At 54.6% G+C, this 13,076-nt stretch overlaps 1 protein-coding gene across 1 annotated transcript; it reads right to left on the bottom strand.

The window, feature by feature from the left end:
- Window positions 1-4,965: 4,965 nt before the first annotated feature.
- On the bottom strand, window positions 4,966-10,087 carry LOC134380980 (brain-specific serine protease 4-like). The gene is made up of 7 exons (XM_063101080.1): window positions 10,006-10,087; window positions 9,388-9,414; window positions 8,819-8,990; window positions 8,309-8,586; window positions 6,930-7,087; window positions 6,065-6,314; window positions 4,966-5,045 (listed from the first exon to the last, which is right to left on the bottom strand). The coding sequence occupies exons 1-7, from the start codon at window positions 10,085-10,087 to the stop codon at window positions 4,966-4,968; spliced, it is 1,047 nt and encodes a 348-aa protein (XP_062957150.1).
- Between the last annotated feature and the right edge of the window lie 2,989 nt (window positions 10,088-13,076).

Genomic DNA, 13,076 nt, shown 5'->3' with positions numbered 1-13,076 from the left:
TTGAGAATAGACGAGTTGGGGCAACTACAGAAGCTGGGAGACTGGATAGGAGACTGTTACAGAAACCCAGGATAGAGAGCAGAGAGGCTTGGGCCAGGGAGGGAAGAAGTGGCCAGATTTGGACATACTATGAAGGTAGGAGAGAAGCAATAGGATCTACTGATGCTTGAATTTAGTGAATGAGAGAAAGAGAGGAGTCAAGGATGACTCCAGGTATATGCATGCACACGTAAGTCAGGTTTATGGAGGTTTAGTTTACATACAGTAAAATTCTCCATTCTTAGTGTATAGTCCCCTGAGTTTTGATAAACACATCCAGGAGCATAACCACCACCACACTCAAGATATAGAAGCCAGTTCCATCACCACAAAAATCCCCCCTGCCCCTTGTGGTCAATCCTTCCCTCTTCCCAGCCCCCTATAGTTTTGCCTTTTGCAGAATGTCATATTAGTGAAATCATATAGTATATAGCCTTTGGGTTTAGCTTCCTTCAGTCAGCATAATGCAATGGAGATTCATCATGTTGTTGTGTATAATTTGTTCCTTTTTGTTGCTGAGTAGAATTTTACTGAATGGATATACCATAATCTGTTTCTCTATTCAACAGCTGAAGGACACTCAGATTGTTTTCAGTTTTTGCTGATCGTGAATAGAGCTGCTATAAATACCTGCATACACATTTTGTGTGAATCTGTTTTCTCTCTTGGTAAGTTCTAGGAGTAGGATAGCTGTGTGTGTGTTAAACATTACAAGGACCAGCTATGCCTGAGGGTTCCAGTTGCTTCACACCTCACCAGCTCTGAGTTTTGTTGCACTCTGAGTTTTTTAACTGAGCAGTTGGAAGGATAGAGTCTTGCCTTTTGCTGAGATGGGAAATAATGCCCATGGAGCAGGTTCAGAAGGAAATGTTAAGATTCATTCTGGGTCATGTTAAGGTTGGGATGTCTAAACAATAGCCACATAGAATAAACAGGTAGAAGTACAGGGAGAGTTCTCTCTCTGGAGTCACCTGTCTATGGATGGTATATAAAGCTATGAAACAAGATGGTGCCACCTAGGCAGTGGGTATAAGTTGGTGAAGTAAGAGACAAGAAGCCCAAGGACTGACCCTGGGGTATCCATCAGGTAGAAGTTGCAAAGATGACAAAGAACAAGAAAGTAGCTTTTGTTTCCTGAAAGTGACAACTCCCCCTCAGTACAGCTTGAGACAACGGAGCCTGTGAAAACTGTCTTTTGTCTTGGTTACCTTGCATAATGGTTTGAAGCTGCTCACAGGAAGTCAGGCCCTAGGCTCATGGGAGAGATGTCTCCATGAGCATCTGTATGAGACTATGAGCACAACTACCCGGGCACAGGTGACAAAGTATGGCTTGGAGCTGGGAAAAGCCATTTTCTCAACCACAAAGTGAAACCTTACCAGGGGCCATTGTGAGACTCCTTCAACTGCCTCCCTGGGCAGCAGCATTGACTGGGAGACTCCAGCAGGAAAGGGAGAGAAAGGGAAGACTTGTTTATGAATGAATGTGATATAAAAACCTAGGACAAAAAAAAAAAAAAAAAAAACCCTAGGACATCTGAAACTAACTGGGACACACTTTGAAGGTCCAAAATTCTTATAGGCAGGTAGGAGCTCAAGGTCTTCATCAGTTGGGTAATTTATATGTGATTTGATTGTGCTGACAAAATCTGACACACTGTGTCCATGATAACAAAAATAATTTTCCATAAAAAAACCAAAAAGTTTTCTGCAAATCTAAAACTATTATAAAATAGAGGGTTTAAAGCAGGTAAATCACTTAGAAATGCACTTAGCTGCAAGTAAAAGAAAATCCAACCAACAGTGGCTTAAAACAAACAAGAAGCCTGGATGGAGGAACCTCTCAACCGCGTCATCACACTCATAGCTTCTGAGTCTTTGCTCACTGTCATTAGCATGTCAACTCGTAGTCTTGTGGTCATAAAATGGCTGCTGAAGTTTAGGCATTGCATCTGCACCCAAGACTAGAAAAAGGAGAACCATAGCACCTTCATATGATGCAGTTTGTTCCCAACAAAACTCATGTTGAAATTCAATTCCCAATGTGGCAGTGTTGGGAGGTAGGGCCCAGTGAGAGGTGTTTGGGTCACAGGAGTGGGTCCCATATGAATAGATTAATGCCCTCCCTTGGAGGTGAGTTCTCACTCACAGGAATGGATTATTTCCTGCAAATGCAAACTGTCAGAGTCTGGCTTCCTTGGTTTCTCTCTCTTGCTTCCTCTCTTGCCATGTGATCTCCTTGCACATGCCCACTCCCCTTCCACTTTCCACCATGAGTGGAAGCAGCCTGAGGTCCTCACCATATGCAACTGCCCAATCTTGGACTTCCCAACCTCCAGAATCATGAATCAAACAAACCTCTTTTCTTTATAAGTTACCCAGTCCTAGGTTTTCTGTTAGAGCAACACAAAACAGACAAAGACAGTAGGAAAGGATGAAGGCAGCTAAATAAGTCCCTTTTATCAGTAAAGAACAAAGTCTTCTAAGAGACCCCCACCTCACTGGCCAGCACTCAGCCCCATAGGCATGTACAACTGTGCAGGAGACCAGGAAAATGAGCATTTAGCTCTTCCAGTCTCTAAGGTGAGGAAGCAAAGGAGAGGGGTTGGAATGGGTTTTGGCTTTGCCAACCAAAAAAGCCTGCCACCGAGGGAAGTGGTTAAAAGTGTGTTTTTAAACACTTGTTCTGGATGCAGAGTGGAGAAGGGTTGGGTATCCTTTGTGTGGTATGAATATGAGTTGGAGACCTCAGCCCAGGAGTCCAGGATGGGCGTGTTGTGCAGCCAGGGGGCCCAAGTCCAATTGGACCACATGGGATTCCTTCCTGAGAAGACAGCGTGGCAGGCCCAAGGATCTGTCTGCAGACCAGAGGCAGGTGATGCTGGCAGGCCCAAAGTAGTGTATTAGTCCTGTTAGCCTGTATTAGGCCATTTCTGTGGCTTATAACAGAACATCTGAAACTGGGTAATTCAAGAAGAAATGGAGTTTATTTCTTAAGTTTTGGAGCCTGGGAAGTGCAAACTCCAGGGGTGCATCTGGTGAGGTCCTTTTTCTTGGAGGTGACTCCCCACAGCAACTCATGGTGTCATATGATGAGAGAACAGCAAGAGCATTAGAGCTAACCTCATTCACTCCCCTTATAAAGCCATAAGAACCACACCCATTACCCCATAAATGGCCCATTCCATTCAAGAGGGCATAGTCCTCACAATCTAATCACCTCTTAAATGTCCCACATTTCAATTATCATAATCAGATTTCCCACCCTCTTAGCACTGTTACAATGGGGGACAAGCTTTGATGAGTTTTGGGGGAACATTTAATTCAAAGCACCTTCCCACCCTGAGTGGCCCACACTGGGGGTATGTTCCTGGGCCAGGCTCCAACCAGGGAGCCAGGGGGCTGTTCTATGATCCTTGATGATGTGGATTGACCATGACACCTGAGCACATGTACACACCATGCACTGGCAGAATCCCCCAAGGGAAGTCTCCCCAGAGGGCAGGAGCTGTACTGGCTGTTGGATCCTGCGGGGGCAGGGCAACAACATTTTCACCTCCTGGACCCCCACTCAGATTTGGGAGGGGGTCACTGGAGATCCTCTTGTGCTTGTGAGCCAGGTGCTGGCTCCCCGCTCCACACCTCAGCCTGTCCCTCAGGCCCCTAGGCTCCGGTAGAGCCCATGAGGAGGGCACAAGAGGCCCCTTTGGGCTCAGGGCCTACCTGGAAGCTGACCTCCCAACTCAGAGAAATCCCCACCCTCGCCTCGAGCATCTTGCCATTTATGAGGTGACTTCTCTGCCCCTCACAGATATTTCTAGGTATCATTTTCTCAGAGGCTTCTGTAAGGACCCCGTTTGAGGGAGTAGGTGGATGGATGAGAAGAGACAGACAGACATGGGAGAAACTGAGGGTCACAGAGCGAGAGGCCAGAAGGAAGAGAAACAGAAGGACAGAAGGGAGGCTGGAGAAGAAAGAGAAGAAAATGAGGGGTGAAAGAGGGTGAGATCTGGGGGGAAAGAGGAGGAGGGGAGGGCTGAGGGGCTGGGCTAGATATTGCAGGGAGAGACCCCAGGACAGAAGGAGGGAGATGGAGAGAAGGAGGAGAAACAAGGGAGGGGGTGGTCAGGGATAGAAAATGGGGGAAGCGTGCAGCAGAGAGGGAGGAGACAGAGGGGGAAACTGAGAAGGGGAGGGGTCAGCAAAGGAGGACTAGAAAGGGGAGGGGCTGAAGGCAAGAGAGGAGGGTGAGGGGACCGGGTCACCAAGGGAAGGGGCCATGAGGATTCGGCCAAGTCTGTGCCAGGATCAGCACTGTGGCCTGGGACACCCGAGTCACCCGATCACTCCCCAGGCTGGTTCCCTGGCGAGCAGGCCAGTTTTAATTGGTTATTTGTTAATGAAAACAACCCCACAGCATTCACTGTGATCTAATCATAACATGAAAGTAATCAAAACCACATGAACACTTATTTTAGACGTGTGCTCCTAACAAAGGACACCAAAAGAAACAATAAATAAATAAAACTGTATTGCCTTCTCAAAAACTAGTCCCAGGCCGGCCCGTGGCTCACTCGGGAGAGTGCGGTGCTGATAACACCAAGGCCACGGGTTCGGATCCTATATAGGGATGGCCGGTTTGCTCACTGGCTGAGCGTGGTGCTGACAACACCAAGCCAAGGGTTGAGATCCCCTTACCGGTCATCTTTTAAAAAAAAAAAAAAAAAAAAAAAAAACTAGTCCTTTCCCTGGTCATTTCTAATTGAAGACGTTTTGTAGCAGAGTAATATTATCTCTTTTTCAGCATGATTGGACCTGGTTGTTTTCTTGACTTGGTTTTGGATGAATCTCTTCTGTTATCAGCAACTACGAGGTTCACATACTCACCAACACCAAACGTGCAGCCCTCTAGCCGCACGTGCACTTGTTACAGGGAAGCAGGAAACGTCTGCCGCCCAGGTGGGCTAGGATGGGGGCCCAGGCAGGGCGGGCAGGCAGCCTCTGGGCCTGGGGAGGGGGAGGGACGGGGCTGGGTCCAGGAGGCCAGAGGCCAGGCTGCAGATGAGTAGCTGGTGGCCTAGGAAGTGCTGAAGGAAAGACTGGGACAGTGCTCTCACACCCACCCCTCTGCAGGGACAGGGGAGGTGACTCAGGTCCGTGATGCCCACAGAGCCTGCTGTCTCAGTGTTAGGCTCCTTCCTCCGCAGACAGGCATTTACAGCATCAGCAGTGAGTCACTCCATGAATCAGTTCCAGGGAGGCGCTGCCCGCCCACATCGGGGAGACGGGGGCTCTGAAGGCTGCGGGAGCTGACTCCCCTAGACACCTGCCCTCCAAGCCACCACCATGGGCTCTGCCACAGCCCTGCAGGAGGGTGACGGAAGGAGGAACTTGGCCTGGCAGCGGGAGGTAACATCCCTCTTGCGAAGCTGCAGGTTTCCTAGCCAGCCCTGTTTTGGAAATCCAGCAGGGAAGCTGGGGCCCCGACCCCTACCCTCCTTGATGCAGCAGAGTTGGGTCTCCCTCACTAAAGCCCCTGCCTTGTCTCCACTTTGTGGCCTTGGCGGGAAGAGGCTATGGAAGGGAACCCATGGCTGCAAAGGTTAGGGATCAGGATGTTGAGCCCTAGTGGAAACCAGAGGTCGGCTAGAGCCCCAGGTAGACAGGACACCCGGGTCCTCAGCCAGGCCAGCGTCCAAGCTCGTACCCTCCTCCCCCCATCTTAACCCCAACTGGACCTTTGCTTCCCAATGTCCCCGTACGTGGGAAAAACAGGAACTGGGGAATAAATAATCTATTGAAATTGGAGGAATAAATAAGATATGTGGGCAAGGTTACAAATAACTACAAAAATCATTAACATTTATGTACATGAAGGCGCCCGCGGCCCCGGGGGTGACGTCGGGGAGGGACCAGGCCGGGGCGGGGCGAGGCCGGGGCCGGGACCTCCCGCGGAGGCGATCCCCGCGCCGGGCCACGGGCGCCCCCTAGAGGTAGGTGGCTTATTTACAGCGGTGGAACGGCACTTGACCGCCCGGTCCCCCAGATCTCAGACCCGGAGCCCGGCCTAGGAGGGCGCAGTGCCCCCGGAGCCCGTGCTGGGCGCCCGCGGAGCTGCACCCCCTGCACGATCCGCGCCACCCAAGAGCGGTGGGAGGCGAGGCTGATGTAGACACCGGGCCGGTTGCGCTCGGCACAGCCCTCGCCCCAGCTGATGACGCCCGCCAGCAGCCAAGCGCCGTCCACCTGGCACATCAAGGGGCCCCCGGAGTCACCCTGCCGGAGAGGAAGGAAGGTTAGGGACCCACACGGCGGGGTGGGGCGGGAAGATGGGTCCCTTCCCCGCAGCCCATTTCTCTTTCGTGGAGAAGGCAGGACCCAAACGCCACCGGGACAGGGAGGTCCACGAAGGACGCACCTCCCAGGCTCACTTCCAGGGAGAAGCACCTTGTGCAGCTCTGGAAGGGCGTACTGCCATTTCTGTTTTACAGCTAAGAAGACTGAGGCTCGGAGAAAGGAAAGGACTTGCCCAAGCTGGCTGCCATGGGCAGCAGGGTAGGAATTGCAACCAGGCCTTGCAATGTCCAAGCCCTGGTTGACCATCACACTATCCTGCCTGCCATCCTCCACGACAGTCACCGAGCTGGAGCTGGCTTGAGGACCGAGTCGTGGGGTCACCCCTCAAGAGAATGCAAGTTCCCGGAGAGTGAGGGGCCACAGGTGAGGTACTCATACATTTGATGTATGAACAGAAAAGTGAAGGCTGAGGCTGGCTCTACAGGGACTGGGGGGACTTTCAGTCACCCCAGGAAGAGGTGATGGAGCTCCATGGGGACAGGGCTGGCACTGGCGCTTTCTCATGGGCCCTCCCAGCCAGGGACGGGTGCTCACCAGGCAAGCATCTCGCTCCCCTTCCAGATAGCCGGCACACAGCATGTCCTCGGTGATGGCTCCCTGCCCGGCTCCCCGCCAGTACAGGTGGCTGCAAACTTCCGAGTCGATGATGGGAACCTTCAGCTTCTGCAGGGTCTGGGGGTGGGGCAGGGGCACTGGGAGCAAGAAGGATAGAGTCAGGCTGGGTGTCTCCCCTCCTAGTTGCCCCCTCAAGGGACTGCTTCCCTCCATCCCCTTCAGCAGTGTTTCTCAAGGGCTAGAAGATCTACTCTGTTGGGCTCTCCCAAGACGCTTTCAGAAAACCCGAATTCCAGGTCTTCACTTCTGGACCTGCTGAGTCAGAACATAAATGTGGGGCCTGAGATTCTACATCTTTAATAAGCTCGCCAATGCCCACAGGATGGTTAGAACCTGTGTCCAGGCACCACCTTACCCAGAATGGGGACTGTTGCAGAATACGTGGTCAATAAATGTCCACTCAAAGTTGAATATTATCAGGACTCAAGGGACCCCCACACCATGACTAGGGTTGGTCTATAGACCCTTCCCCAGACCGCAATTGCAGCTCTGCACAGGACCCCTAAAGACGACCAAGCAACCTCAGAGGCAGTTGAGATCCCTGCACACCCAAACTGGTGTCATTTCTCTTAATTCTTCTGGAATCCGGTTAAAATTCCATTTTTCTTACACTTTATTTTTACTTAGTCTCTGTCTCTCTCTCTCTCAAAATCTCTTTCAGGTCTCCATTTTCTCTTTCATCCGTCATTTCTGCCTGCATTTCTTTTTTTATTTTATTTTATTATTTTTTTTACCCAGTCTCATCTGTCTATCATCTGTCTTTCTCATGCTGCCTCTCTGCCACGGGATTTATTTAATCTGGTTTGTATTTCTAGGTGATGTTTTCCAAACCTCCAGACATGGTTTGAAAATTATATTCTACAGTTGGGAAGACTGCATTTCCTCCTGGGAATTTTGCCTGCAATTGTGGCATGCCGCCACCAGGGGATGCCTGTTCCCACTTTCGTGTTATAGGGTTGTTTTCATATCTCTTACCCCCCCCCACCCACCCTCCAGCTTTGCCCCAGACAGTGCCTCCTTTCAGCCCTTCCTGTATCAATGAGTAGCTTTGTTTATATGGCTGTTGTTGCCTCAAAACAGCCAAAGAAGCCTTTAAACTAGAAATGACCTAAAACTGTCCACCTAGGTTTCTATGACTTCTCATCTCCAGGTCACAGCCCATCTTTTCTTCTGTCTCTGACATGCTGTGCCTCTGGCTTCTGCCCTTTGCTGCTCATGGTATCTATGTCTCAAATGCCCACTATTGTCTGTCCCCAGCCATCCCCAACCACCTCTGCGGGCAGGGGGAGGAGCCGCACCTCCATCATGGATACTCCCCCAGCCTGCAATCCAGCAGTCAGTGTTCACAGTGAAACGGATGGAGAAATCAGGCAGGCAGATGGGCAGGATCCGCTCAGAGAACTGGATGGAGTGTTCCAGGCGCACCAAGGCAATGTCCGCACGTGCACCCTCCTTCCAGGAGTACACAGGGTGGGGGTGCACCCAGGCAATACCCACTTTCTGGGACCGAGGGCCCGGATTCCCCAGCTGCCAGGCCCCCAGCAGCACAGAGAACAGGGACAGCTCATCCTGTTTGCTGGAAGGAAAGGGAAGAGGGCGGGTCAGCCAGGAAGGGTTTGGGAGGGGATATCCGGGAGCACAGCAAAGATATGGGGACAAGAGAATGTTCTGGGCAGAATCAGGGTCTCTGCTGAGGGGCATCAGGATTGGACAGAAGCTTGGAGGCTGGGGCTGTGTGGGGAGCCCAGGGTCTGGGGCAGGAAGCCTGGGTCCTGGAGAATCCAATGGACGGGCCTGGCTGGACATACCCCCTGAAGCAGTGGGCAGCAGTGACCACCCAGCGGCTGGTGAGCAGAGAGCCCGCGCAGTGGTGCGTCCCATTCTTCTGGATGCTCACGACCCATGGCCACTCAGCATCGGCACTGTCCTGGCCACCCACGATCCGGTTCAGCTGCTGGGGCTTCCCACAGGCTGGGGGGGCTGGTGGAGGAGGGAAGTTTTCTGTCCTCTCCATAGGCACCTCCTCTCCAGCCTCCTGCCACCCACCCTGCACGTCCTCAGGCCTGTGCTCCAAGCTCTTCCTGCATTCCCGATGCCTTCTCTACCCGGCCCTCCTGCCCTTTGCTTCTCTCCTTTGCTAGTTCTTCCGCTGGCCCTTCCCACCCCGGTCCCATCTTTCTCTTACCCCTGCCCACCTCTGTGCTGTCCTTCTGGGCCCTCGCCCTCCCTCCTCTGGCCCTAAGCACCACTCGGGCTCTTTCTCCTCCACGGCCCCTTTCTGACCTGCCCCGGCTCAGACAGACGCACAGACACTGCCCGCCCTGCTGGCTTTCCTCCCGCCCCTCCCCTGCCCCTCGGGGCAGCCAGCTCCACTCACCAGGTATATTGGTGGCACTGAGGGGAGCTGAGGGTAGAGAAAGAAAGGGTCAGGCCAGCGGTGAGGGGGGGCCTCCTGCCCCCCAGTGCCCGGGGATCCTCTTGGCTCACTCCCCAGGATCCCTCCAGGCCTCAGGAAGGCGTTTCCTGGGGCCCTGGGTAGGGCCCCCCAAGTCCATCCCTCCTGCCTGGGGAGAGGCTCGGGAAGCCTCAGCTTCGTCTGCCAGACCCAGTGCCCTCCCCTGTGCTCTCCTGCCCAGGGGAGAAGATGTGCTGACCCAAGAGGCAAGTAATGGGGAGATGGGAGGAAAGAGACAAAGGAGAGGTGACGGTGACGATGACAGGCAATGACAGCTGAAGCATACTGAGTGCCTGCTGCACGCCCACCACCCCCTGCACTTTGGCATGTGCCCCTCACAGCTCAGAGCGGCGAGATATGCCAGAGACACCGAGAGAACAAAGAAGGAGAGAACAAAGAAGGAGGTAACACGGAAAGGAAAGACCGGATTCCAGGCAAGGACAGTGCTGAGCCCACAGGGAGGAGGAGGGAGCTGGACTGGAGGGAGAGGGCAGGGCGAGGGAGGGCAGGAGGGCGGGGCAGCAGGCCCTCAGGACTCACCTGTGGAAGCCAGAAGCAGCAGAGAGCTTGCGAGCCTGAGACAAACCCCACCCAGGGCTGGGGGGGGTCTGGAAACCACCATGGCCGGTGGGGGGGCCCAGCCAGGCGGCAGTCTCAAGGGACCCAAGGGCTGTGCTGGTTGGGACAGTTGGGGCGGGTGGCCAGAGTGTATAGGGTTGCCTGCAGGTCACCTCAGGTTTTATCCTGTGTGGCGGAATGCCGTTGGACCAGTCCCCCAGGTGGTTCTGTCCCAGCCATCCACCCTGACTGTAGGTCACAGGGGTGGGGGGGGAGCTGCAGGGAGGAAATGAGCCGTTACAGGGTTACAGGGACTGGGTGCTCTACCTGAGACCCCTGCCTCGGGCCTGGATAGGTGGGCTCAGGGCTCTGACTGTGGATCTGGGATGTGGCCTCTGGAAGGGCAGATGAGGGGACCTGCTGGGCCCAGGGGTCCTTGACATTGACCGTCCATGGGGCAGATAAAGGTCCCCACAGCATTGAGAGGAAGGGGGTCTGGGGTGTGGAAGGGCCCTGTCTGGAGTGGCTGAAGTCTGGGGTATGGGGTGTTGGAGGACCCCAGGGCCTTGGAGGATGGGGGCTGGCCAGGGGGTGCTCAAGGCTCAGTAACGGCTCCCGCCTCCAGGGGCCCACATGCTGTGACTCAGCCCAGAGACCTGGCCCTACCCGGGGCTCTGGAATCCCGTTAACCCACTTCCCAGAAAGCTGTGAATCAGGCCCCGAGTGGCCAAGTGGCTGAGCACTGTGGCCTCCTGGTGGCTGCACCATCCCTGGGGCTGCACTGTCCCTGGGGCCACCTTCCTGTTGTCCCTGTGGGTGGGGCTTGGCCCTGTCACTCGGTAGCCAGGATGACTCACCTGTCACCTGAGCTCCGAGGAAGGGGAGGAGCCAGTGGACACCTGGGCCTAGGCCTGTGGCTGTCAGGGCCACCTGGGGAGGGCTGGGGCCGTGGACATTGCCACCCCCACATCCTGGGACCCCTGCAGGATTCAAAGGTGCTCTGGTCTGGACTGTAGGGAGCCGGGGGTGGGGGCTGGACTTGAGGTGCTTCCACCTGACCACAGTGGCCACCTGGGGCTGGATCAGCAATTGGATCTTGCCTGACCCAGCGGCCTGCGCTCACGACATGCCCACCCCAAGCAGGAGCAGCAAATGGGCGTGCCTGTTCATTCGTTTTATTTAATCCGCAAACCTCAAGCTGGGCCCTGCTGTGGCTGGAGGGGGATGAACAGAGCAGCAGTGGAGCACCGTGTATCGCCTCATTTAACGCTCAGATCCCCTTATCATCCCATCCTGCAGGGGAGGAAACTGTGGCAGCTTAGAGAGGGACTTGCCCAAGGTCCCCCAGCTGGGGAGTGAGTGATGGAGTCCAGATTTGCACCTGGATTCTGGGGACGGGCTGTTGGACTAGGCTCGGGGGAGCTCAGTCCATGGGGCAGATAATTATTATTACACACGGTCAGAAGTGCTGGGGGAGGGGGCCTCTGGGAACCCAGAGGAGGCTCCTGGCCCCAACTGTGGGGTTAGCAAAGGCTTCCTAGAAAAGCGGGACATCGACACTGAGGCCTGGAGAGCAAGCCAGAGTTGCCCTGCAGAGGCGTGGGTGTGGGCACAGTGACATTGTTCCAAGCAGAGAGGAGAGGGTAGCTGGTGAACCTGGCCTTGCATCCTGCCCAGTCAGGACAGTGTGGGTCAGGGCCCCTCTGGGCAGACCCCCACAGCTCCCTCGGGGGTTCCCTGCTCTGGGCAAGACACATCCAGAGCCTGGCCTGGGGGTGGTTTCTGCTGCTGCCCACCTTCCCAGTCTGCAAGGGGTTCAGGTGTCGCAGGCCCCGGCTGGCACATGGGATCCCACCTCTCAGGGTGGTGTACCAGAATCTGCCACAGCCTTTCCTAGACATTCTCAGTATCAGAAACTGTCATCCGTGTGTTGTCCTGGTCCCTGTTTTGGTTGAGAGGGCAGGAGACAGCTTAGGGTTAAACTGCGGGTGAGACCTTCCCACCCCACTCAAAGACAAGCCAAGCATTAGGGCCACAGAGCCCCGAGACGATGCATTATTCTCTGTTCCAGGACTCTGAGCACTACAGGAAAACACCATGCAGAGTGGCCAAGGTGTGGGGCAGTTTCTGTGGGGCCTCCCCGATAGCAGCAGCGTTGCCAGCTGGGGGCACGCCCCCTACTCACCTGCTCACCATCCTCGGTGCCGCCTCCGTGGCTGTGCCCCTGATGCTCCCCCAGCCCACTCCCTTCTGCAACTAAGGCGGCTGGCCTCCCCAGCTCACTCGACAAACATTTATTAGCATTGGTTGAGCGCCTGCTGTATACTGGGCACTGCGACACTCAATGATGAACAAGACACAGGTCCTGCCCTCAGGGAGCACACGTCTTCCTGTGGGTGGCAGGCAGGTGTGGTGCTGTGGAGGTGGGCACAGAGGCCGTGGGACCCTGGAGGGACTGTGTGAAGAGGGCAGGCTCCCCCATGGATCCTCAAGATCTAGCCTGCTGCACACTGGGGCTCAAAGGGTGTTTGTTGAATGAATAAAGAAGAGCTGAGTCTGGTGATGGTGGGGGACCAACTGTTCCAGCCTCTTCCTTCTGCAGTCTCTTCATCTCTCTACCCTTTCCAGTTTCCTCTTCCTTCCACATTTCCCTGCCTTTCCTAAGACCTGGCTCACTGCCTTGGGGACCCAAAGGGCAGGCATGTGCCCTGAGATGTTGCTGCCCCTGAGATGCGGTGGCCAAGAAGAGGGCCCTAAGGAGAAGGGCCCAGTAGGAGCCAGAAGAAGTCCTGAGAAGCCAGTGAAGATTTCTTGGCACAAGTCCTGGAGAAGGGCCCTGGAGACCAGTTCCCCAATTCCCAGGGTGGGAGGACAGAGTCCCTAAAGGGCCAGGGGGCGGAGATCCTGGCGTGATTCAACATTCACTCAACAAAATATTTATTGAGTGCCTACCATGTGCCAGACCCACACCAGGCATCCCGGCTGGGCATCGCCTGTGCAAGAGATGGATGAGCCTCCCACCCTGCCACCCACTCCTCCTTGTCCCTGCCCTG

This window comes from Cynocephalus volans, chromosome 6 (genome assembly GCF_027409185.1).
Source record: "Cynocephalus volans isolate mCynVol1 chromosome 6, mCynVol1.pri, whole genome shotgun sequence".
Lineage (NCBI taxonomy): Eukaryota > Metazoa > Chordata > Mammalia > Dermoptera > Cynocephalidae > Cynocephalus > Cynocephalus volans.
Note: the sequence above shows the minus strand (reverse complement) of the source record. Positions and strands in the feature narration are given on the sequence as shown.